The sequence below is a fragment of the Pecten maximus genome, chromosome 8 (genome assembly GCF_902652985.1).
Source record: "Pecten maximus chromosome 8, xPecMax1.1, whole genome shotgun sequence".
Lineage (NCBI taxonomy): Eukaryota > Metazoa > Mollusca > Bivalvia > Pectinida > Pectinidae > Pecten > Pecten maximus.
In genome coordinates this window covers 29,959,102-29,984,315 of record NC_047022.1, presented here as the reverse complement: position 1 = coordinate 29,984,315, position 25,214 = coordinate 29,959,102, and the positions used below count along the sequence as shown (strand labels likewise).

The 25,214-nt window shown below is 33.4% G+C and overlaps 2 protein-coding genes across 8 annotated transcripts in view; one reads left to right on the top strand and one right to left on the bottom strand.

The window, feature by feature from the left end:
- LOC117333153 (transmembrane emp24 domain-containing protein 2-like) lies at positions 1–10,115 on the bottom strand. Its single transcript, XM_033892304.1, has 4 exons — positions 9,780–10,115; positions 3,937–4,132; positions 3,363–3,470; positions 1–2,806 (listed from the first exon to the last, which is right to left on the bottom strand). Exons 1-4 carry the CDS (start codon positions 9,963–9,965, stop codon positions 2,682–2,684), a joined length of 615 nt encoding a protein of 204 aa, XP_033748195.1. The 5' UTR covers positions 9,966–10,115; the 3' UTR covers positions 1–2,681.
- Positions 10,116–10,330: 215 nt separating this feature from the next.
- LOC117333152 (RILP-like protein 1) overlaps positions 10,331–25,214 on the top strand; it is a 30,104-nt gene continuing 15,220 nt past the window's right edge. Inside the window, exons 1-7 of one of the 7 annotated variants that reach the window (XM_033892299.1) lie at positions 10,331–10,797; positions 13,454–13,604; positions 14,060–14,178; positions 15,092–15,328; positions 16,775–17,067; positions 21,971–22,021; positions 23,204–23,311. In XM_033892299.1, the coding sequence (XP_033748190.1) occupies positions 10,495–10,797; positions 13,454–13,604; positions 14,060–14,178; positions 15,092–15,328; positions 16,775–17,067; positions 21,971–22,021; positions 23,204–23,311 (1,262 nt within the window). In that variant the 5' untranslated portion in view covers positions 10,331–10,494. Of the gene's footprint in view, positions 10,798–13,453; positions 13,605–14,059; positions 14,179–15,091; positions 15,329–16,774; positions 17,068–21,970; positions 22,022–23,203; positions 23,316–25,214 lie in introns of those variants that run through there. The other 6 variants (XM_033892301.1, XM_033892300.1, XM_033892296.1 and 3 more) reach the window with 6 other exon arrangements.

Genomic DNA, 25,214 nt, shown 5'->3' with positions numbered 1-25,214 from the left:
TTGTTATTGTTGAAATTTAAATTTTATTTCAAATTTTACATTACATGTGTAGACTCTTTGGAGATACATCACACACTCACATACCTAATTATATGAATGAAATCAAAATGTGCACAGAGAGAACTAAAGACATACTAAACAGTACATTTACCTGGTGTAGGAACATTTAGATAAAACACAAACACTTTCATCACATCACTTAAGGAATCTTGCGATCAAGATGATTGGTGCTTTTTTTTTTTATAGAAGTATTGCTATATTTATAATTAAACTTTACCTTTTATAGATTAGAAAGTACATTGGCAATGTCAATTTTAATAAATAGATATGACATCTTTAAACACGTTTAACAGTGACATTGTGACTCAGAACCCATCAACATTGTAGGTTTAATTCGGACCAACAGAGTTAGTAACAAAGTCAAAATGTAATTATTTTTTCGTTCAGTAGCGATTTACTTTGTTCTGCGAATTTGAGTTTAATTGTTAAACTGTGTTTCTGGACACACTGGAGTGAACAGCTATTTTCAACAAATTCCATGTTTATAATGCAACATGTTAAAAAGACATGTTTTAATTTCCTCCAAAACTCTACATTTACCAAGCACAAACAAATGAGTTTTATAATTTATATAACTCTTGTTTTATAAAATATTGTCATCTGTTTTATCTACTCATCTCTCCGATAAATAGTCATAAACCACTCGGTTCACACCACAACCTACATTCAGCCACCATACAAACAAAACTCAAATGAAATAAAACAATCTTACACCCTAACTTTTCATTTACAGACAAAGAAATTGAAGCATTGCATACCTTATTGTATTAGATCACTGGATACCACGGATTAATGTGTTCTGCTGAGTGGCCCTGAATTATACATATACATGTATATCTATAACCAGGGGACTAATTCAGCTTCATAACATCTCATATAGATAATGTACACTCTTTATATATATGTATACAAAAAATTGGGTTTGCATCACAATAAAGAATCCCTGTACCTTCAAAACTACAAAAATATACACTGCATCACAAGAAAGGATAGGGAGTGGAATATTAGGCAGGGACAATGTAAAGCTAAGCTGAAGAAATCTGAACACTCTCACACCCATTTCATTTACTTGTCAAAATGGATGCAATTGGAGGAGACAAGATACATTTATAATTACAGGAATTATGTCATACCCTTTAAAATGAAGCATAAAATAATTTTAAAGAGAAAAAAAAATCAAATAAATAAGAAATCTTCAAATTTTAACTTCAAGAATCTCTACAGTCATACCTTAGTTCTTCTTCTTCCTAGCTGTCATTACAAGGATCTTACATGTATACCCTGGTATCTAAGAGTCATACATTCCATACATCAAAATCATTCACACTATTATCAAAAACAAAACAAAAAGAAATGCATATACAAAATTTGTTTTTCAAACCAGGAAACCTGCAGCAAACCAACTTTTACCTTGGATAGCCAAATATTGAATATCACCAAAAATTCACTTTTTCAGGTTAAAGGATCTTAACGTGAGCATTTTTATATGACACTCTGATGGGTTGCCATAAAAAATGATATCATTCAATATGTTATTTTAAGACTTAGCTACACACATAAATACTGCAGTTCTATAAAATAAACATGTACCCATTGATAATACTGTGGTATTATCTATCAAATGGCCGACAGTAAATACTTTCATTAAAACTGGCTATTTTTATTCATGTTTCTCTTCAAATAAATTAAATCTCAATTTTAAATATCTTAAATTTGAACTCTATGAAATTATTTTGTTGACTAGCACTAATAAACATTTCTTAATATATTTCAGTTATTATTTCAAGATGTCTAATATCTATAAACAAAGTTATGAATTGAATCATGTAAATTTCTAAATGTAGTACAGTATCTACAAATACTTTTTACCATATGTTTTAATTAAAACTTCTATTACAAAGCTTTTTCTGATTTGTGCTGAACAAGTGTATTGGATTTACATTGCTGCTTATATTACAAAACAAAGACATTATTTTTTTTATGTATATTGGATATATCCAAACAAAAGCATTTTGATGTAATAAAGACAACAGTGTGAAATGCTCTATAAACAAATTATGTCACAATTCAGTCTATTGAATTGTTATATTATTTAGAAATGTACAGCATTTGTTACAAACAACAAGAGAAAAATATCCTTCCATATATATTCTTCCATATGTATAAAATTGTCCATATGTATATGTTTAAAATTGGGAAATTCCATATTAATTTTGTCCATTAATAGTACTTAGGAGCATAACATTTGGGAGCTGCCTCACAGGTTAGCAATAATTTACTCAAAATTCCTTTTAAAGCATTTTGGCATAAAATTTCTTATTCTTCTAATTAAACTAAAACTATCTTAAGTTAACCATTTTCCAGTGTAAGTTGTACTCGCATGCTCCTTGATCAGTCAAGTACCAATCATCCTGAAGTTTTACTTTTAACCGATATTTATAGGAGTGCTTTAATAGCCTTTAGTTGGTAATGAATACAAAACAATCTGTTCATAATTTCTTGTAATATTTTCAAACTATTGAACAAGTGAAGAAGCCAAATAGCCACATGTTGGACATGGCATATATATAAACCGTTCTAAAAGGACACTTGTTAATGTGAACATCCTATCTAAATGCTTCCTATACAACTCGTCGTACTTCGAAAAATCTTTTCAGGTAATACACTTGTCCAAGGGTCATGGCTACCAACACTAATGCCTCAAAGAATGACCATAATACCACACGGGAGTTTGTGTTGTCGTTAACTGAAATAAACAAGACGAAAAATAATAAATACATAATAGAATTTAAGAGAAACGTATGTGAAAATTGAATTGCATCAGACTTATAATATATATATATATATCTTTCGCATGTTCTTACCTCTATGTAAAAAACGACTTTCAGATCACACATTATGTACTAATGCAATACTCCCAGATTCCATGTAATGATATGCAGATATCAGAGGCTTAAGTTTAATTTGACACATGATTTCAAGAGCCACGTGATATGTAAATGTAATATAATCAGAAATTTATGTAACACGACCATAATTGAAATGTGATGTTTTAAAGCATTTTTGTAGATGAAAAGACTTGTTGATTGTTATAATCTACACTTCACATTTGTGTTTGGTACATGATCACTGCCTTATAGAGGTACACCAATGCCCAAAGTAAGAAGTCCCACTCGTATGAAGCATGAAAGGCTGAATGAATAAAAAACAAAACTATAGCCCTTTTACACTGTTCTAAGTGGAGGACTCCAACTGTCATTTAGGATTTTCAAGAAGAGATCCTGGGCCTTAGCTTCACTTACTTGCTCTGTGGATTCTTTCCCTCACTTCCATGTATTCCTGTTCATGCTTGACACCAGTGAGAGATGTTGACAGCTCATTTATCATCTCCGATAGTTTCTGATGATTAGCTGAAAATATTAAAACATGAGGTACAGCTTACTTTCAAAGGCATTCTAAAGGTACATATAAAATACCCTGATCTAAAAACACATAATTAACATACAATACAAGTTTACCGGTAAATTTATTGAGCATTATACCAACTTCTTAGTTTAAAAGTAAATTGCATTAGTAATGCTACCAGTTAAGAAACTAACTTTGGTAGCTTGAATATGCTAAAGATCCAAAATTCTAGATACAGTACTGTATAAGTTTCCATCAAAAGGGCAAGACAAAATGAATATAATGTATATAGTTTTATCAAATAAAACTTAGGTTTTCTGATTTAAATGCAAGTTTTACAAAACAAAATACTGCCAGTGTAATAAAAGGGTGTTGTTTTATGTGTTAATTAAAAAATGGCTCTCTGAAGAAAAATCTTAAAACGTCTTTTTAGTAATTACTGAAAAAGCACTCCAAGCTATTGACATTTACCGTCTGTATCTCCAGTATCCATCTCCTTTGGTTTCTCACCAAGATCCATGGTAAACATGACAATTTTAGGGGTCATGGTTGACATCTTGTTACTAAAGCAGTACTTGTACACACCATCCATATGGGCAGCAAATGTGTATTTGCCATTGGATTCCCTATCTCCTTGATGAATAACATTCCCATCTGGTCCATATATCTAGGAAGACAATAAAAGAAAGTGTAATGTACATGTAGATGGGCATAATGTACTCACTATCATCAAAATGAATGAAGATGGACTGGGATTGGATTACTTAATTTCTTTCCATGGTAACTTTCTTTCCATGGTAACATAGTAATTGCCATATCCACCAAGACCAAATAATGAATATTACTTTGATATGTGTACATTTATAGGTTGTGTTTTTCCATATTGGGTCAAGGGAAAAAGTCATCACAAATCAAAATAAATCTTTCATGCGTACTCCCAAAACATAACCATATATAAATCAAAGTATGTAGCCAGACATGTTTCATTATCATTAAATTTGAATTGTACCAACAAGGATTTTTAAAAAACTGTAATATTTGTAACATTTCAAAGACATATTTGTTATGAATGCTTGACAAGATCTATGAGAGGCGCAGGGAAATACGTACTATCACTAGCTAAGACAATATTAAATCATGTTATGTTCTACAAATATCAGACTCAGACATTTTATACAGATTATTATTATATTATTGAATATAAATTGAGTGGATTGACCAGTTTATGTATGATATGGTCAGGTATGTGGAAAAATTACAGATGTTTCAATAGATCTGTGTTTCCTATTCATACAACAGTCACAAGAATGAAAAGTTCAAAACATACAATGAATTATTGCCAACTAAACTTGAGAATGAGTCTAGATCTGCTTTTCCTCTCATTTCACTTTGGAAGGAATTTCTGAAGTTAATCATCAGCCAATAGTCATTATTTTTAAATGCAAGTAAAACATCAGAAAAATTCAGATTGAATTTTATCCTGTAGGCCTATATTATCAATCTTGAACAGGTGGAGAGAAGTCCTGATTTCACTATTATAGTGATATTCCACTATAATAGCTATAAATATAGCTATATTAAAACAGTAGCAAATTGAAGCATTTATGACAGAAAAGGTATATGTGACAAAAAGCGAGAGTTATGGTCGGTAGGTACATGATCCATGTCCTTGGTTGCTACAATAACTGTGTAAAAATTGTAATTTCACCTGTGCATTTTTCTGTAAAATCATCTTTTTTGTAACCGGAAATTCAATTTCTGTTTCATTTGCTTATTTCTTAATATCTAATTCATCTGAGCGTCACAACAATCTGTATATATACACTTCCCGTAATTTTCCCAATCCAAACAGAGCCGCTGCAACCAGAAGTGGAGTAACGCTACATTTTTTCTTGTTTTTTTTTTCGACTCTGGAGATGACTTTGGTTTGGTTTGTTTTTGTTTAACGTCCTATTAACAGCCAGGGTCATTTAAGGACGTACCAGGTTTTGGATGTGGAGGAAAGCCGGAGTACCCGGAGAAAAACCACCGGCATACGGTCAGTACCTGGCAACTGCCCCACGTAGGTTTCGAACTTGCAACCCAGTGGTGGAGGGCTAGTGATAAAGTGTCAGTACACCTTAACCACTCGGCCACCGCGGCCCCTCTGGAGATGACAACCATCATTCTGATCTATTAGAGTTACTTCCCTTCTTCCATTCGGTTAGTATAGAGATTGAAAAACGGCGATTTCACAGAAAAATGCACAGGTGACATTTTAATTTTATTGCTGGTATTGTAACAATCAAGCACATGGATCATCATGCACCTATAGCTACGGGTGTACCTAATGAGTGACCAGGGAGTAATGAGTGTCCAGGGAGATACTTTTCACGCCCAGGAATTCGTTAATGAAGATTTTTTGAATTTTTTTTCTGTAACGTACATATTGTCCCATTATCTACCACCATGCAAAATCTCACTTCGATCGGACCAGTGCATATTATTAAAATGCACCGATGAAGTTGCAGTGCAGCGTGCACTCGGGTGTCCCGGGCGTATTTTTCACGCCCAGGAAGTCGTTGATTTATATTTTTTTATTATTTTTTCTGTAACATACAGCTTATACCTTTATCTAACATCGTGCAAAATTTCACTTCGATCAGAAGAGTGCATAATACTAAATTTTACCATTAAATCTTACGAAGTTGCCCTGTATTTCGGCTGCGGTCGGCATGTGAGTGTCCAGGGTGTACTTTTCACGCCCAGGAAGTCCTGGATTTATATTTTTTGATTTTTTTTTCTGTAACATACAGATTAAACCTTTATCTAACATCGTGCAAAATGTCATTGCGATCAGACGAGTCCATAATACTAAATTTTACCATTATATCTTGCGAAATTACGATGAAGTCGCCATGTTTTCCCGGCTGCGGTCAGCACGTGAGTGTCCAGGGCGTATTTTTCACGCCCAGGAAGTCGTCGATTTATATTTTTTGATTATTTTTTCTGAAACATACATATTATACCTTTATCTAACATCGTGCAAAATTTCACTTCGATCGGACGAGTGCATAATACTAAATTTTACCATTAAATCTTACGATGTTACGATGAAGTTGCCCTGTATTACGGCTGCGGTTGGCACATGAGTGTCCAGGGAGGTTTTTACACGCCCAGGAAGTCGTTGATTGATATTTTTTTATTATTATTTCTGTAACATACAGATTATACCCTTATCTAACACCATGCAAAATGTCATTGCGATCGGACGAGTGTATAATACTAAATTTTACCGTTAAATCTTACGAAGTAGTGTACTCCAAAGATTGGAAGGGAAGTAACTCTATTGTTAAAATAAGAATGTTACCAGACTGCGATGAGGACGCGGTTCTACAAAGAGTTCATTATTTATTTATTTTAAAATGAGTATAACTAATATATTGGCTATATGTAACACATTTACTTTATTTTTTTTGACTCTCCATAATTTTATTTTATTTCTTAACACTAAGATATTGTTTATGATAAAGTTTTTCAAGTATAAAATCAGAATATACTATTTGGAATAATTTCCTCACTTTGCATTAAAATATTATTTATTTGATTATAGATGAAGATGTAATTTATTACAAAACTTATATTATGTGTATTTTTTAATTAATAATGTCACAATGTTTGATGATGATTTAATATCTTAACCAATTTCTGCATTGTACTTTGCATAATAGTTATTGTTGTAACTCATAATTTATTCATCTATATTCATGTTTTATTTTTTATGATATTTATTTATTAAATGTTTGATAATAACTTAATATCTTAACAAATTCATGCATTTAAATTTGCATAGTAATTATTGTAAGTCATGATCTATTCATCTTTATTAATGTATTATTTTTTTATGATATTTATTTATTGAATGCCTTTACATGAGTTAGATCTATATATACTAACTGTTTTAGACTTTTAGTTAATTTTTGTTGTTGTTAGTTACTTAGTTATTGATAAATTGTTCAATTGGATATTTATATAATTACATTTTTTAATAAACTGCTGTAAAACTGTTCTGATGTGAAAAATTCTGACAGGATTGCCTGATAATAATGCTATGTACAGTGTGATTTTTGTTTCTAATATGCAGCATTATTTCTTTTAACAGTATACGAGAATACGGGCATTTTAAATAAGTCCATAGCCGATTTCAATACATTTATCAGGTATGGCAACGGAGTTATAACGTTACAATTAATTCTGTCATAATGCGTTATATTCTATTTGATTTGCAGGAGATTGATAAATAATTGCTATATTTATTTTTAAGTCGTTAATTGTACTAGAATACTAAAACAATATATTTTTGCCTCTGATTGTACGTTATCTAGCGAGTGTCTAGCTAGATTAGCCCACAGGTGCCTGACTCGTTTTTATAAAATAATAACATATAGAGTACATATGTTATTATTTTATAAAAACGAGTCAGGCACCTGTGATTAGCCGAACACGCGGGTTTGTCACTCATTAAAACTATTTATATTGTAAAAAATAATGTTAGTATTTAACTTGGAATGTATGATTTTCGTATTTATTTTAGAACTCAAAGTTTACGATGTTATTAAACGTTCTAATTACGGAACTGAAACTGTAACTGAATGAATAATCGTAACTGATGAAATAGTAAGTTTTTATTTATATTTTATTCCGGGTTGCAATATGTTATATATCAATTAACAGGGACATGTCAAGTTGTTATGTAAACCAATACAATTACCGGTCACACCGCAGGTGGGCGGCGCTACGGGATTACTTTGTCAGATCACAGGTAGATATAAAATGGCCTTGACAATGAAGTGATCACCGAAGGCTGGATTCAGTAACAAAATACAATAATATACACTCGTCCGATCGAAGTGAAATTTTGCATGGTGTTAGATAAATATATAATCTGTATGTTACAGAAAAAATAATAAAGAAATATAAATTGACGGCTTCCTGGGCGTGTAAAAACCTCCCGGGACACTCATGTGCCAACCGCAGCCGTAATACAGGGCAACTTCCATGTAACTTCGTAAGATTTAATGGTAAAAATTAGTATTATGCACCCGTCTGATCGAAGTGAAATTTTGCATGATGTTAGATAAAGGTATAATATGTATGTAACAGAAAAAATAATCAAAAAATATAAATTAACTGCTTCCTGGGCGTGTAAAAATCTCCCTGGACACTCATGTGCCAACCGCAGCCGTAATACAGGGCAACTTCATCGTAACATCGTAAGATTTAATGGTACAATTTAGTATTATGCACTCGTCTGATCGAAGTGAAATTTTGCATGATATTAGATAAAGGTATAATCTGTATGTTACAGAAAAAATAATCAAAAAATCTTCATTAACGGCTTCCTGGGCGTGTAAAATACGCCCTGGACACTCAAATGCACGCTATAATGCACATTTAGTGGTGCATTTTCGTATTATAAAATCATTTGATCGAAGTGAAATTTTGCATGGTGTTAGATAATGATGTTATTAATATGTTACAGAAACAATTATCAAAAAATCTTCATTAACGAATTCCTGGGCGTGCGAAATGTCCCTCGACACCCGAGTGCACGCTGCACTGCAACTTCAGAGGTGCATTTCCGTATTATTAAATCATTTGATCGAAGTGAAATTTTGCACGGTGTTAGATAATGGTCTCATAAGTATGTTGCAGAAAAAATAATCAAAAAATCTCCAATAACGAATTCCTGGGCGTGCAAAATGTCCCTGGACACTCCCTGGTCACTCATTAGGTACACCGATAGCTACAAACCATTAACTCTCACTTTTTTCAGGTATGCCTTTTCTGGCGGAAATGCTTCAATTTGCTACTGTTTATATAGCTATTATAGTGGAATACCACTATAATAGTGAAATCAGGACTTCTCCCCGACCTGTTGAAGTGCACTAGCTTTACCTTACTTTGCCTATATATACCACTCATGATCATATCATGGTGAATAACTAAGGAAACTAGGCTAATGCTTCTTATTCGTGATTCAAGCGTGTGAACCTGGATTAGATCCTTAAATCAGGCGTTTGTCAACAGTGTATACTCTACTGCTAATTCCTAGTACGTGAATTAGAATATATGTAGATAGACATATCCTAGTTCTGGTTGGAGAACTCTTTTGAAAGGAGGTAATTAATTTCAGTCTTTCAAAACCACCTTAATCTAAAATCACTCTATCCTCGTTTTCAAACGAATGTGCTTTTTGTGATATATACTCTATATCGCAACGATAGCAACAAATGTTATTAATAATTTTACATGTTCTGTCTCAGTTTCGTTACCTTCACGTCAATATCTAAGAATCCACCTTCGGCCACCTCGAACATCAGGCTCATTTTCGTCCCTGAAGTCACTTTATCGAAGAAACATTCTTCAGCGTGTGCATCTATGCTTACAAAATAACATTCTATGGATTTAATCGATATGAGAGAGACTAATAAAGCCAAAAAATTAGGTAAAATGTTCATCTTGTCTACCTTATAGTTATAACCGGCTTTGTGACAACACGTATGTCCACATTCAACAGGATGCCACGTAAAGTTACTTACAGCGCAGGCGCAATTACACCGCAACAAAGATATATTTCCTGCTTATATTTTTTAAACCCATAATTCGTTAGCTAAACTGTAAACTTCGGATGAATGTCAAAAATTATTTTGAAAAGTTAAAGAACGAACCAAATGTGACCAATTTTACATAAATCGAACTATTTGTTGAAGCGCTAGCGAGTATCAAAAACCTAGATGTAATCGAACGGACTCGTCTTTCGTAATGTAAAATGCAGATGTTATACGAAAGGCTTATTTATAAATAGAAGGCGTGACATTTGGTAGTCTTCGACATAGAAACGTTTGAACATTTTATAATTGATTACGTTATACTTTCAAGCTTTTCAGCTACTCGGTCCAATCAATCGGTCGGTCAGGTGCTCGGAGGAGGAAGGATTCTGACACATTCATATGAAAGGAGGAAATATCGTATAATGCTGACGATCAAATGGAGCCTTATATCGGAAGAAGAGATATAATGGCAGAAGAAACAATAGACGTCATATCTGTGGTAGACGTGTACGACCAAGCAGCTGGGATTGGTAAAGAATTCGAAAAATTAATCGAGGGATATGGCGTTGAAGCAGTGACAGATTTGATGCCCAAAGTCATAAAATCTTTAGAACAATTAGAAACACTTGCTGCTCGATATGAAAAAGAGACTAATGAAATATCGGATTTGAAATTTCTGATAGAAAAACTGGAAATAGAGAAGAATGAAAAGCAGCAAGAAAGACTGCGATATGAAGAGGTTCGTAAAAGTGATGTATATCTAATGTTTATATTGTTTTCATAATATAAACAAACTAATAGATTATTTAATTTCGCATAAAAGATAATCATAAATAACATTAAAAAAGAGAGATTGGTTTCTATCATACGAGGTCATGAATGGTATTCAATATATATAATGATTATGTATGTTGTAATTAATCAGTTGCAATATGCCAATATATCTAGATCTTCGATCGTTAGTCAGTATTAGTTGTTCTGTAGGGCCAGATAGTTACCAAAACTTTACTTATCTCATCATTATGTAATCAGTGATAAGGCTTACCTGTGGCTCAATATGGTTAGAGTGGATATACTGGTTAGGTAGCTTATGGTAATCACAGGTACTAATCTCGTCTTGTCATAGTTTGTCTAGATATATATAACCCATTATGTAATTAGATTGCCTGTGGCTCAATTTATTAAAAGGCAAAAATTAAATCAGTTATTAGGCAAAAAGTAAATCACAGTTATTAGGCTTAAAACATACTTGTATTTCCGCTAACCGTTAAAATAAACTCCTCCTTTGTGCCTACCCTGAAGGTTTTTTTTTAGCCATTTTTAAGAAAGGACAGTTAAAGTCAAGATTGCTTGTCTATATCTTAGTAAAATTATTTTAAAAATAAAACAGATTTCTCCACCACTACCCTATTTTTATTCTGGCATGTTAGTGGAAACATATGCATGTGCATTACTGTTTAGGCCATAACTCATATAGAGCCTTTCTTACTAGGTATTATATTATTAAACTTTAATTTAGATTAGTTTTCTTTAGTCAAGGTTAATATCACTTAAAGCCCGAAATACTGGCTTGCAGCTGGGTCTCCACATGATGAGATCTAGACTAAACCCTTCTAAATCAACGAGGCGTGAAATCACTACCACCTGTTAGCTGTCACCCTAGAGGTTCCGTCATGTCTGCCCTCTGGCGATTCAGTTGTGCAATGACACGATGACACGGTTGATAAGTAATTATAATATATGTTTGTGATTGCTAAGATTAGGAAACCTCACTTCAAAAACAAACACTAATAAATTAAACTTGTAACTGATAATGATTACCGTTATGATCTAATTTAGGTAAATATCTATATCTAGTATACAAAAAGCGTAATTGAGAACTTCATTGTTCTTATAGTATAATGCAGTACAGTGCATATATACAACACAAACAATATGTATTGTATGTAAAGTGTATTGTGTACATTGTGATAGATTAATTGTCCTTATCGCTTGTCTTTCATTGATTTAAATTTACTATTTACTACTCAATACAATAGTTGTTTCGGGTTTTGATACTAATAAAAAAAAGGGTTTTGTATAAATTAATTGATCTACATACATGTTTATATTAATTACATATATATCAATGTTCAGTTATGGCAATAATAGTCACAGTAATTTAGCATTTGAAATTGATCAAATTACCACTACATGTAATTGAATTCAAAACATCATAATTTTTTAAATTTTTATATTACACTGTTACATTGTTCACTCTCCTTTTTACATGTATTCGTATGATGTATTGATACATAATCACATGCTGCTATTTTCACCTATGGGCCGAAAAGGCCTACGGAAAATGAGGATGATATGTTATGAAAAGTCAAAAAATCTGATTTAATTGGTATATATATCAGCATTTGTACTGTCATGACCGGGGATACCATGACTGCAATCTTCAATTGGGCAGCAGTATATATAACCTTAGTCAGAAACTGTCAGGAAAAGCTCTGTATTTCTGTATTGGACATAAAGAGAGTAAAAGAAGCAAACTATTCAAATTAAATTGTGGTATACCCACATGATATTAATAATTTATTATAATGATTTAGAAAGAGGCAGTAATTTATAAAATATACTTTTTTATTTTGTTTGTAAAAACACCTGTGACCAGCTGAATTAATGATTCCTGAAAAATGAATACATACTGACATATATACTGCACAAAAGTTTGACAAAAAGAACACACTAATTTTTTTTTAATTTCTATTTAGTATTAGTAATCACAATTTTAATTTACTGTCATTAAAAATTAAGGGCAATTGAAAATTATGTCTTCTAATTAACTTAATGTATGTGTTTAACTCATCAGATTGTTAATTATTCTATTTGATTTAGATAATGCAACCGTGCTTGGTATTATATGGTGAAAATAGGTACAAAAAAAAACAATTTTACATTATTGTCTATCTTAATATTCCACATTGAACAGAACCCAGTCAAGGGAGATTTTCTACACTGACAGGTTGACTAGCTATAGTCTTACTTATAATTACAAGCCTGATAAAACGCTTCCCCCCACCCCGGGGTACCCCAGATCTGAAGGGCTGGTATATATTCAAGAATATAGTCAATAAATTTATGATATCATTTCAGATATCCATACTATCCAAATTATATCAGATTATGACGAACCAGAACAAAACTTTTATTAAAGTTAAAATTGGGCTTGTTTCTGGATGTGGTGGCCTAGTGGGTTGAGGAGTATTATGAAATGTTCATATAAGAGTGTAAAAAACACAATTACATTTCAAGAACTTGCTGTTGGTTTCTTGATATGATTATGATAATTTGATAGAGAAAGGACCAGTAAATATAACCAAGTCTTACACTATTTTGCATATGTTCAGGAGTTGGAAAAGATTGAGGAGGAATGGAGAAAGGAAACAAAGGAGTTACTGACCTCTGTGTCACGGCTGCAGGAAGATAATCGTCGAATGAAGGATGCACTTAACGACCAGAAACAGAGCATGGCTCATGAGGTTGCCCAGGTTACAAAAAGTAAGTCATTCTTATGACTCAGGATAAGGATCTATCACCAGACTAGAGATGGTGCCTGAATAATATATTTAATATAAATAGAAATGATTCAACATGACAAACAATACATTTGAAATTAGTGCTAATTGGACCAGTAATGAACATTATCTTTTATTTTTTATTGGATAGATACTTCTCTTTTTGAGCAGTTTAGTCGTCTTTTTAAGAAAATATTGTAATACTTCACAAGTCTCCAATCAGTTTCTTTCAAATCTGATTAGAAGTTAAAATCTAACCTTTTTATTTGTAAGCAAGTAGTTCTACAGGTCTCTCAAATATTGTATACCAGGGTAATATGTATCAACCAAAAGGGCTAATTAGTTCAGTTTTGTCATTTATTTGCTGATATGATTGGTAACTGTTTTACCTAGGCCTGTTATATTATGGGTCTTATTTTAACTTATTTATATTTATAGTAACTGAAGAGAAAGAGATAGAAGTGCTAATAAAATTAAAAGACACAGTTGACAAACAACGAGAAGAATTAAGAAAAACAAAGCAGGAACTAAAAGAGAGGGCAGTTGATTGTGAAGCAGTAAGTAGTACATACTGGTTATCTCCCTTGTAAGTATACACTGGTTATCTCCCCTGTACATACCAGGACTATGAAGTAGTAAATTATGTATACTTGTTATCTCCCCTGTAAGTATACACTGGTTATCTCCCCTGTAAATATACACTGATCATCTCCCCTGTAAGTATACACTGGTTATCTCCCTTGTAAGTATACACTGGTTATCCCCCCTGTAATTATACACTGGTTTCCCCTGTACATACCAGGACTATGAAGCAGTAAATAATGTATACTTGTTATCTCCCCTGTAAGTATGCACTGGTTATCTCCCCTGTAAGTATACACTGGTTATCTCCCTTGTAAGTATACAGTGGTTATCTCCCCTGTACATGCCTGACTATGAAGCAATAAGTAGTGCATACTGGTTATCCCCCCCTGTAATTATACACTGGTTCCCCCTGTACATACCAGGACAATGAAGCAGTTATATTAATAATGTATACTTGTTATCTCCACTGTAAGTATCTATACAGTGGTTATCTCCCCTGTAAATATATACTGGTTATTTCCCCTGTAAGTATACACTGGTTATCTCCCCTGTAAGTATATACTGGTTATGCTCTGTACACACCAGGACTGTAAAGCATTAAGTAGTACACACTAGATATCTTAATTACATATACCAGGAATGTTGTTAATGATACTACAGCATAACTTTCAATATACTGATAGTAAAATTCCTTTTCTGAATACTGTGTAACTTGACATCAGAATCAAGATGTTTCATCTAGAGTTTTCAAAAGAGCTGATTTCAAAAATTTGAAATATTGTTGTTTTTGCTCTTTGCATGACGGAAACTGGTTGATCTAGAAATTCATTGTCTATTGTTTTTATTATTGCTAATCATTATTTTGTTTAATTATTTCAATAACAGCTGGAATCACAACTGGAACAGATAGTGAGAGTTAATTCTGAATTAAGAAGGAAGAACAATACCCACAAAAAGCAAACAAAAAATTTACTTGAGGAAAAAGTTGACCTAGAGACTCAATTAGCTGACAAGGAACAGCAGATAACACATATCGCTGACATGATCAAAGAACAGGAGGCCATTGAAGAAGAGAAAAAAGCCAATAAACGTGTACAAAAGTTGTCTGAGGCTAGTGCAGAGGTGAGTGTTGTAACATTTTATAATTAGGATGAGTGTTTTAATACTGTAAAATCTGAGGTGAGAGTTTTTACACTTTCAAATAAGGATAAATGTTTTCATACTGTAAAATCTGAGGTGAGGGTTATAATACTGTAAAATCTGAGGTGAGGGTTATAATACTGTAAAATCTGAGGTGAGGCCAGGGTTTTAATACATGTACTACTGTAAAATCAGAGGTGAGTGTTTTGATGCTGTATTCGGGAAGTTATCTTAAGTCATTGCTATCATAAATGATTAGAATTCTTTGTAGCCACTTTAACAAAACCTTGTTTTTTGTTTGGCTTAATATGCCTGATCAGAATTTAAAAAAGAAGACGTTCATTTATTTTATTTTCATAAACACACACATTCCATATCTCCCGATGTAAGACAAAATCTCTGTTATTTTTAGGTCATTTATTACATTTACAACTCAGTAAATTTTTCCATGAGATTTGACTAGATTTAGCGATCATGTGATCCGTCTGTTCATGTGATCACTCAGTCAAAATTGTGCCCATTGGACACAAGCTTCACATGGCAAAATTACACATGTTTCTTATAAATCATGTGTATTATGGATCAGTGATAGTATAATGAAATCCAATAATTTGTTTTATAAAACTAACAACACCAATGACCATATTGGTTGTTCATTACGTTTTCACTGACTGTACTCTCCCTCTGTCAGATAAACACAATCTGGAATTTTTGTGGTAAGATTTATTTCCACTTAGGATATTTTTAGATCTAAATGGGCCATCATTAGGGGATATTTTTAGATTTAAATGGTCCATCATTAGGGGATATTTTTAGATTTAAATGGTCCATCATAAGAGACCCCAACGTAAGGGCATTTTATGGCAATTTTTACGTTTAAAGGAAAATTCAAACTGAAAGGTGAACCAGGCCAGCTTGTCTTAAACTTCAGCTACATGTAACCCTTTCAAATGCGTTTATGTAATATGCACAAAGCTGTGAATCTTTTGTGTTACAAAAGAGAATGAAAAATAATTTTGGATTATGAAAATGCATACTAATTGCATTTTTACCCTACACAACGTTTTGTAGCAAAATTGAATAAAACTGTTGATATTCATGTCACCCACAAATCTCCCTTATTTTAGGCAAAAATCCCATAAGACAATCATCAATCGAACTCCCATATTTTTCCCCAAAAAGTATGGCGTGTATTGTAGTGAATGTACATGACGAGCTGACTTCTCTAAGTGAGGTGTTTATGTCAGCTCTTCCCGAAGGCGATGGTCAGCAGTGTGTGACTACACCTGGTCAAGCTTGTATACGGACATAAATTTACGTACCTGTGTTAGCGTGATCATAGACAACACTTGCCATATTAAACTCCTATCATATTCGGTCATATTTCACAATAATATGTAACATGAAAAAAAAAATCCCTAATTTTAGGAGGATCATGATCAGGAAAACAATTTACCTCAGGATTTGAATGATGAAGTTTTGAATGTCGATGTTGCTTTGGGTAATGTTGACGGTACAACACCCCTGGAACAGTTAGAGGGAGAAAATATGGCCGTCCTTCAACATAAACTCAGCACTATTGGTAAAATGGTGATAGATATGAAGGACCCCAACCGTCCACGATTCACCCTCAATGAACTGAGGACAGTTTTGATGGAGAGAAACGAGCTGAAAACTAAATTAATAGAAGTGGAAGAGGAACTCACTGCATTCAAACCAAAGTAAGTGTTACCTGTAATCTGTCTATTCCAGCTGGTGGCATGATTATCAGCTTTTCAAACATAATGTGAGGTAATCTGCCGAGAGCCTTAATCCTGTATGTGATACAATGTTATACTGCCCATGTAATAATATAGGAACAGCTTAATAAAACATCCAAATTTATCACCTGTATGTGCTAAGGACTAATTTGTCTCTTACATTGAAGGGCTGATGTTCTGTAACGCTATCCAATCCAAGAAGAGAAAAGACAGATTACATTCTTGTATTTTTCATATACAGTGGAACTTCGTTAACTCGAAGTCGACGGGACCACGAAAAAACTTCGAGTTATCCGAGTGTTCGAATTAAGCGAGTTATCGTTTTTGGTGAAAAGTTTGGTCAATATTTGTCAACATTATATAATCATTATAACTTCGCTCTGTCGCTCATCAGTTTAGTGTGAAGACTGGTCAATACATGTAAATATATATGTAATGTTTCGTTATGTCACTTGTTATTTGGTGTAGTTTTGCCGATATACAGTCACGATAAAGTTTCTTTCACTTAGTCATTTCAATAACGATCTGATGTGCAAGTCATGTTTGCAAAAGGTAAACGATAAAACGGAATTCGACAAAATAACAAGTTATTAATGTCAAAACAAATAACCGTTTAAGTTTAACACAGATTACATACAAAACGTAACAGAACCATTACCTTTTATTGGACATATATAAAATACTGTTTGATCGGCCTACTTACTTTTTATTGATAACCACGCCATTTCCATGTGTATTAGCACCGGAAGTTGGGCTGCGCATGTGCGTATAAAATGTTACTGTAACTGAGTTGGCGTTTTATCCGATTTAATAGACAGCACTGACCGTTACAGTTGTACTCTGAACACCTCGGCAGTAATTACGCTATTGTTTCAGCAGTTTAAAGATTTAATAGGCGCCGGTGACTGTGTCATTTCTACACCTGTAAAAACATCAGCCGGGTAGATCTACCGGTGTGTCAGAGATTAGTTCCGCTTGAGCGAACGGGTAGATGAGTTGTTGACTATCGTGTGTACTGATATCGGCGACCGCCTTGGGAAATTACCTGATGTAAGTAAAGCAGTACTTTTTATCACCAAGACTTGTTGTTATAAGATTCAACCGACAATTTCTTTTATGAATTTATGAAACACTTATAATAGCATGTAGGTTAGTAGTGCCGATATGTTCAGTTACAAACGGAATTTAGCTCTTAAAAAATGTCGGCGTTTGCCACCGATCGACGAAAATTATACTTCGAGTTATTCGAACATTTCAAGTAGGATTTTTATTGTTGGGACCAAATTTTTACTTCGTATTATCCGAGTTTTTCGAGTTATCCGAATTCGAATTATCCGAGTTTTTTTTACTAAGATAAAGAGAGAATTCGGCCGGGACCGGCGAAGTACTTCGAGTTAAGCGGGGTATTCGAGTTATCCGAGTTCGAGTTAACGAAGTTCCACTGTATTTTTGCGCATTAAAAGCTTTTTAAATATGATCTATTATTTTATCCAAAGTCACCAATTCACCCTGACTTTTATATTGAGTAACGAGTCAGATTTCCCTGGGAAACACAGCTGCATTTCTATAGACATCAGCTCACTGAGTTTTCTAACACTAACCATGATGATTTACTCAGCTTAATTACCATTGGTTGGCTTTTAATATTAAGATGCTAGCGCATCATGTAGTTATGGTATACCTTGATTTAAATGTTTAACCTGTTGATGATACTAGAATATTGTATGTGTTACCTTACTTTTTAAAACATACTGTTTTGGTGTTACTATTAGCATATATTATTTGATGTTACTTTTGAAGTTTTGATATTATTACTGATTATATATACTGTATTTGTGCTACGCTGTTTGGATGTTATTATTACATACTATGCTATTTTGGTGTAACTATTACTATGCTGTATTGGTGCTGCTATTATATATAATTACATACAACTTTATTTTGGTGTAACTGTTACTTTGCTGTGCTGGTGTATCTATTAATATGCTGTATTGAGTGTAACTATTACTATACTGCTTGAGTGTTACTATTAATATACTGCTTGGGTGTTACTATTAATACACTGCTTGCGTGTTACTATTACTCTACTGCTTGGGTGTTACTATTACTATACTGCTTGGGTGTAACTATTACTATACTGCTTGGGTGTAACTATTACTATACTGCTTGGGTGTAACTATTACTATACTGCTTGAGTGTAAATATTACTATACTGCTTGGGTGTTACTATTAATACACTGCTTGAGTGTAAATATTACTATACTGCTTGGGTGTAAATATTACTATACTGCTTGGGTGTAACTATTACTATACTGCTTGGGTGTAACTATTACTATACTGTTTGGGTGTAAATATTACTATACTGCTTGGGTGGTATTATTACTATACTGCTTGGGTGTTACCATTACTATACTGCTTGGGTGTAACTATTACTATACTGCTTGAGTGTAACTATTACTATACTGCTTGGGTGTAACTATTATTATAATGCTTGGTGTTACTATTACTATACTGCTTTGGGGTAACTATTACTATACTGCTTGAGTGTAACTATTAATATACTGCTTGGGTGTAACTATTACTATACTGCTTGGGTGTAAATATTACTATACTGTTTGGGTGTAAATATTACTATACTGTTTGGGCTGTAAATATTACTATACTGCTTGGGTGTAACTATTACTATACTGCTTGAGTGTAACTATTACTATACTGCTTGGGTGTAACTATTACTATACTGTTTGGGTGTAAATATTACTATACTGTTTGGGTGTAAATATTACTATACTGTTTGGGCTGTAAATATTACTATTACTGTTTTGGTGTAACTATTGCTATACTGCTTGGGTGTAACTATTGCTATACTGCTTGGGTGTAACTATTACTATACTGCTTGAGTGTAAATATTACTATACTGCTTGGGTGTAACTATTACTATACTGCTTGGGTGTAAATATTACTATACTGTTTGGGTGTAAATATTACTATACTGTTTTGGTGTAACTATTGCTATACTGCTTGGGTGTAACTATTACTATACTGTTTGGTTGTAACTATTACTATACTGCTTGGGTGTAACTATTACTATACTGCTTGGGTGTTACTATTGCTATACTGTTTTGGTGTAACTATTGCTATACTGCTTGGGTGTAACTATTACTATACTGTTTGGGTGTAACTATTACTATACTGTTTGGGTGTAACTATTACTATACTGTTTGGGTGTTACTATTACTATACTGTTTTGGTGTAACTATTGCTATACTGCTTGGGTGTTACTATTACTATACTGCTTTGGTGTAACTATTACTATACTGCTTGGTGTAACTATTACTATACTGTTTGGGTGTAAATATTACTATACTGCTTGAGTGTAAATATTACTATACTGCTTGGGTGTTACTATTAATACACTGCTTGAGTGTAAATATTACTATACTGCTTGGGTGTAAATATTACTATACTGCTTGGGTGTAACTATTACTATACTGCTTGGGTGTAACTATTACTATACTGTTTGGGTGTAAATATTACTATACTGCTTGGGTGGTATTATTACTATACTGCTTGGGTGTTACCATTACTATACTGCTTGGGTGTAACTATTACTATACTGCTTGGGTGTAACTATTATTATAATGCTTGGTGTTACTATTACTATACTGCTTTGGGTGTAACTATTACTATACTGCTTGAGAGTAACTATTGATATACTGCTTGGGTGTAACTATTACTATACTGTTTGGGTGTAAATATTACTATACTGTTTGGGTGTAAATATTACTATACTGTTTGGGCTGTAAATATTACTATACTGCTTGGGTGTAACTATTACTATACTGCTTGAGTGTAACTATAACTATACTGCTTGGGTGTAACTATTACTATACTGTTTGGGTGTAAATATTACTATACTGTTTGGGTGTAAATATTACTATACTGTTTGGGCTGTAAATATTACTATTACTGTTTTGGTGTAACTATTGCTATACTGCTTGGGTGTAACTATTGCTATACTGCTTGGGTGTAACTATTACTATACTGCTTGAGTGTAAATATTACTATACTGCTTGGGTGTAACTATTACTATACTGCTCGGGTGTAAATATTACTATACTGTTTGGGTGTAAATATTACTATACTGTTTTGGTGTAACTATTGCTATACTGCTTGGGTGTAACTATTACTATACTGTTTGGGTGTTACTATTACTATACTGTTTTGGTGTAACTATTGCTATACTGTTTTGGTGTAACTATTGCTATACTGTTTTGGTGTAACTATTGCTATACTGCTTGGGTGTAACTATTACTATACTGTTTGGGTGTTACTATTACTATACTGTTTTGGTGTAACTATTACTATACTGCTTGGGTGTAACTATTACTATACTGTTTGGGTGTTACTATTACTATACTGTTTTGGTGTAACTATTGCTATACTGTTTTGGTGTAACTATTGCTATACTGCTTGGGTGTAACTATTACTATACTGTTTGGGTGTTACTATTACTATACTGTTTTGGTGTAACTATTACTATACTGCTTGGGTGTTACTATTACTATACTGCTTTGGTGTAACTATTACTATACTGCTTGGTGTAACTATTACTATACTGTTTGGGTGTAACTATTGCTATACTGCTTGGGTGTAACTATTACTATACTGCTTGGGTGTTACTATTACTATACTGCTTGGGTGTTACTATTAATATACTGCTTGGGTGTTACTATTACATGTACTATACTGCTTGGGTGTAACTATTACTATACTGTTTGGGTGTAAATATTACTATACTGCTTGAGTGTTACTATACACGTTGCCGTGAATCTGTTGATTGACCTCCCTTTCCTCTGATCTTCAGACTTGATGCCGACTCTGCCAATGCATGCCTTGAATCCTCTACTGACTCCATGTAAGTTATGTCCTTGTTTACTTCCTGTATAAACTTCCTCTCTACATATTTACCAGGTGATTAATGTGTGCATGTTTTAATGACATGGTCAGGGATTTCTTAATTTCAAAGTTTTTTTTTGTTTATTGATAAAAAAAGCAATAAGATATACTGATGCACTGTATCATTTGAATTAATATTCAATCAACAATAATCACTTATACAACCATCAGCTTTATCTATGGTGTAACTAATTAACTAAATATATACATTTATATAATAAAGTGGAATATATAGTCCCTGTGAGTATAAACAATAAAAAATAACTTTTTAAACAAAGCTGTAGATCTCCTGAGCGCTTTCTCAGCTCTTCAGGGCCGGGGCACTGAATTTGATGGAGTAAAATATCTGTGATGTTACACTACAGCATTATTACGTGATATAACAAGGAACTGATGCAGAAGAAAGTACAATACAATGCATTGAGTAGGCTTACCCAGTTGTACATGCCCAAGGTAATTTATGGATGTACATTCCAACCAGCTTTTACATAGTACATGTATTAAAATTCATATACTGACAGTATGCACACCTGTGTTACCATGGACACCTATAAAATTAAGTACACATGCCCATGTAAGGACACTTTGTATGTGATCACCTTACCCTTGTATATGCTACAGCACATATATTTACAATATCATAACAGCTGTATAATGGACCGGTAGCAATTGTATACTGATGCTCCTATATGATTGACCCGCTCTACATCTGTACCCCATCACTTAGGGACCCACTGTACAAACTAGGGTATATACTGATATCTAATGTACCACTTAAAATGCAGGGGCTTGATAAGTTCCTTTGTTACTGAGAATGAAATATTTAATCCCAGGGTCCAGCCTCCAGATCATGTTATAATTGATACTAATTGACATCAATTGTAAGTGATCTGTGGATGGGACCCAGGTGGTGTCAATTGTTTCATTCTCGGTCACAGGAAGGTGTCAAGAACCTGTGACTAAACTCACTCTATATACTGACAAACCTGTTCACTAAAGATTTTGTATATTAAGCATTTTTTGTATGTGAGAAACTTTGTATTCTTGACCTCATACCTCTCCTATGTATACCAGATCTTTATATGTACAACACCTGTATATGTCTGCCTGTCTTATAAACACTCCTCTTTGTACTTTTGAGGACTTTCTATAGTGGGGAGGAAGACTTACCAGTTCAGGGACCGATCAACAAAGAACCAGACGATAAGCTGTACCCCGGCCTCAAACGTGAGACAGGCATCCGTAAATTGTGAGTATACCAGTTTCATTCCAGTGTGTTAATTTATACTGATAAATTGATAAAGCATCACACACATCCAGCCGTTTATATAACATTTGTATAGTACACTGTGATGGTTATAGTTAGTTCTGCCCCTGCCTTACCCTTTCACACGGGAAACTCAGAGTATTGTTTGTACTTTGTTGATAGAAATGAAATGTGTCTTTTTAGGTGTGTGTGTATTTGCATAGAAATGAAATGTGTCTTTTTAGATGTGTGTGTATGTAGGTGAAATAGTGAACATTGATTTTGCATGCAGTATTTCTAATAAGCATGGAATTGTTGTGTTTTGAAATTTCTTATTAAATACTAATTCAAATACAGTAGTAAGCTTATAGTGGTATACAATATCCAATTATTTACCTGGAGTTTTATCTATTATAGACATAAACCTTGAAGGTGTGTAAAGTACCATCAGTTCACTTGTGTGTTAACATCAGCTCACCACAGATGATATATAACATTACCTTACCGATACATTAATGAGTTATTACAAGCAATCCCCCTTTATATGTAGAAATGTATTAAGCAACATTTAAATCAGTTTCCTTGTTTTTTTATTTATTTTTTTTTAATTTTGACACCTTTTAAAATTCAAATTTTTGAACACAGATAACACAAAATGAGTAGATTTACCAATAGGCGCTCACACCATGGGATATACATCCCACAGAATATTCTGGATATTATTTATTAGAATATTGTAAAATATAAACACAGACTGCCTTTATAAACAAAGGAAGGGACTTACAGTAGAAATATTGAATGTGATCCCAGATACAGAGATTTAGTATAAAGTCTCCAGAAGATTCATTTACAGTGTAAATTGTAGCCAAATTCTGCTGTCAAAGGTTGTTCAGTCTGCATCATTGCCTACAGAAAGAGAGCCAACATGAGTTCTGTTTTAATGTCACAAACATTCTTGGAAGTATCTTATCTTATCTGTTATGTTGATTTCTTCAGTTGTCAACATGCTGAACTGTTTCCTGTAGCTTCATTTCACCAACATGTGTTAATTCAGACTTTATGTTTTAGTCACATAATGAACAGAAAGTGGATTGTTCATTCTGCCTCCTCTGTGTTCTTTCCTCCGTCAGGTCTCACCTTATCACGATTCCCGTAAAGTACATGTTGGATGAGTCCTTCTAGTATTTGTTATATGGTTGTCCTGCATGGCCTTGGATGTCTATACCCATTCATTAAGGTTTAATTACCAACTCAACAGACCAAAGTGTGGTGGTGTGTTCAACATAGATACTGTAGGTGCAATTGATCAAAAGAACTGATTGGCTTGCAGAGGCCATCATGGATTTTGACAGATAAAGTTTGTTACTAATATTTCAGTTGTAATTAGTGCTAAACAAATCAGGCTCCAAATTTAGATGTAGGTTCCTATGATTACTTTCTACTTGCACATGTACTATTTTGAGATTTTGCAGAAAAAAATCCAATAAAGATTTTAATTAAAAAAAAATGCTTGGGTATACTTTTTGCTGGTAGTAGCTATATATATATATAGGCTTCTCTTTGAATAAGTCAATGATGGTTTACGTTTCAACTTAAGACTTATTGAAATGACAAGATGGTAGTCAGCTGGCAATCATTTTGACAGTTTTTAGCCCACCATCATCAGATGGTGGGCTATTCAAATCGCCCTGCGTCCGTGGTCCGTCGTCCGTCCGTCCCTCCGTCCGTCCCTCCGTCCGTCCGTCCGTCCGTCCGTCCGTCCCTCCGTCCGTAAACAATTCTTGTTATCGCTATTTCTCAGAAAGTACTGAAGGGATCTTTCTCAAATTTCATATGTAGGTTCCCCTTGGTGCCTAGTTATGCATATTGCATTTTGAGACCAATCTGAAAACAACATGGCCGACAG

Excerpts from the sequence above, each read along its gene's own strand:
- LOC117333153 (XM_033892304.1), bottom strand. The coding sequence starts at position 9,965 with ATGAACATTTTACCTAATTTTTTGGCTTTATTAGTCTCTCTCATATCG. Across the intron at positions 4,133-9,779 it reads TCTTAGATATTGACGTGAAG|ATATATGGACCAGATGGGAA; the intron begins GTAACGAAACTG and ends TTGTCTTCCTAG. Across the intron at positions 3,471-3,936 it reads GGATACTGGAGATACAGACG|CTAATCATCAGAAACTATCG; the intron begins GTAAATGTCAAT and ends TAATATTTTCAG.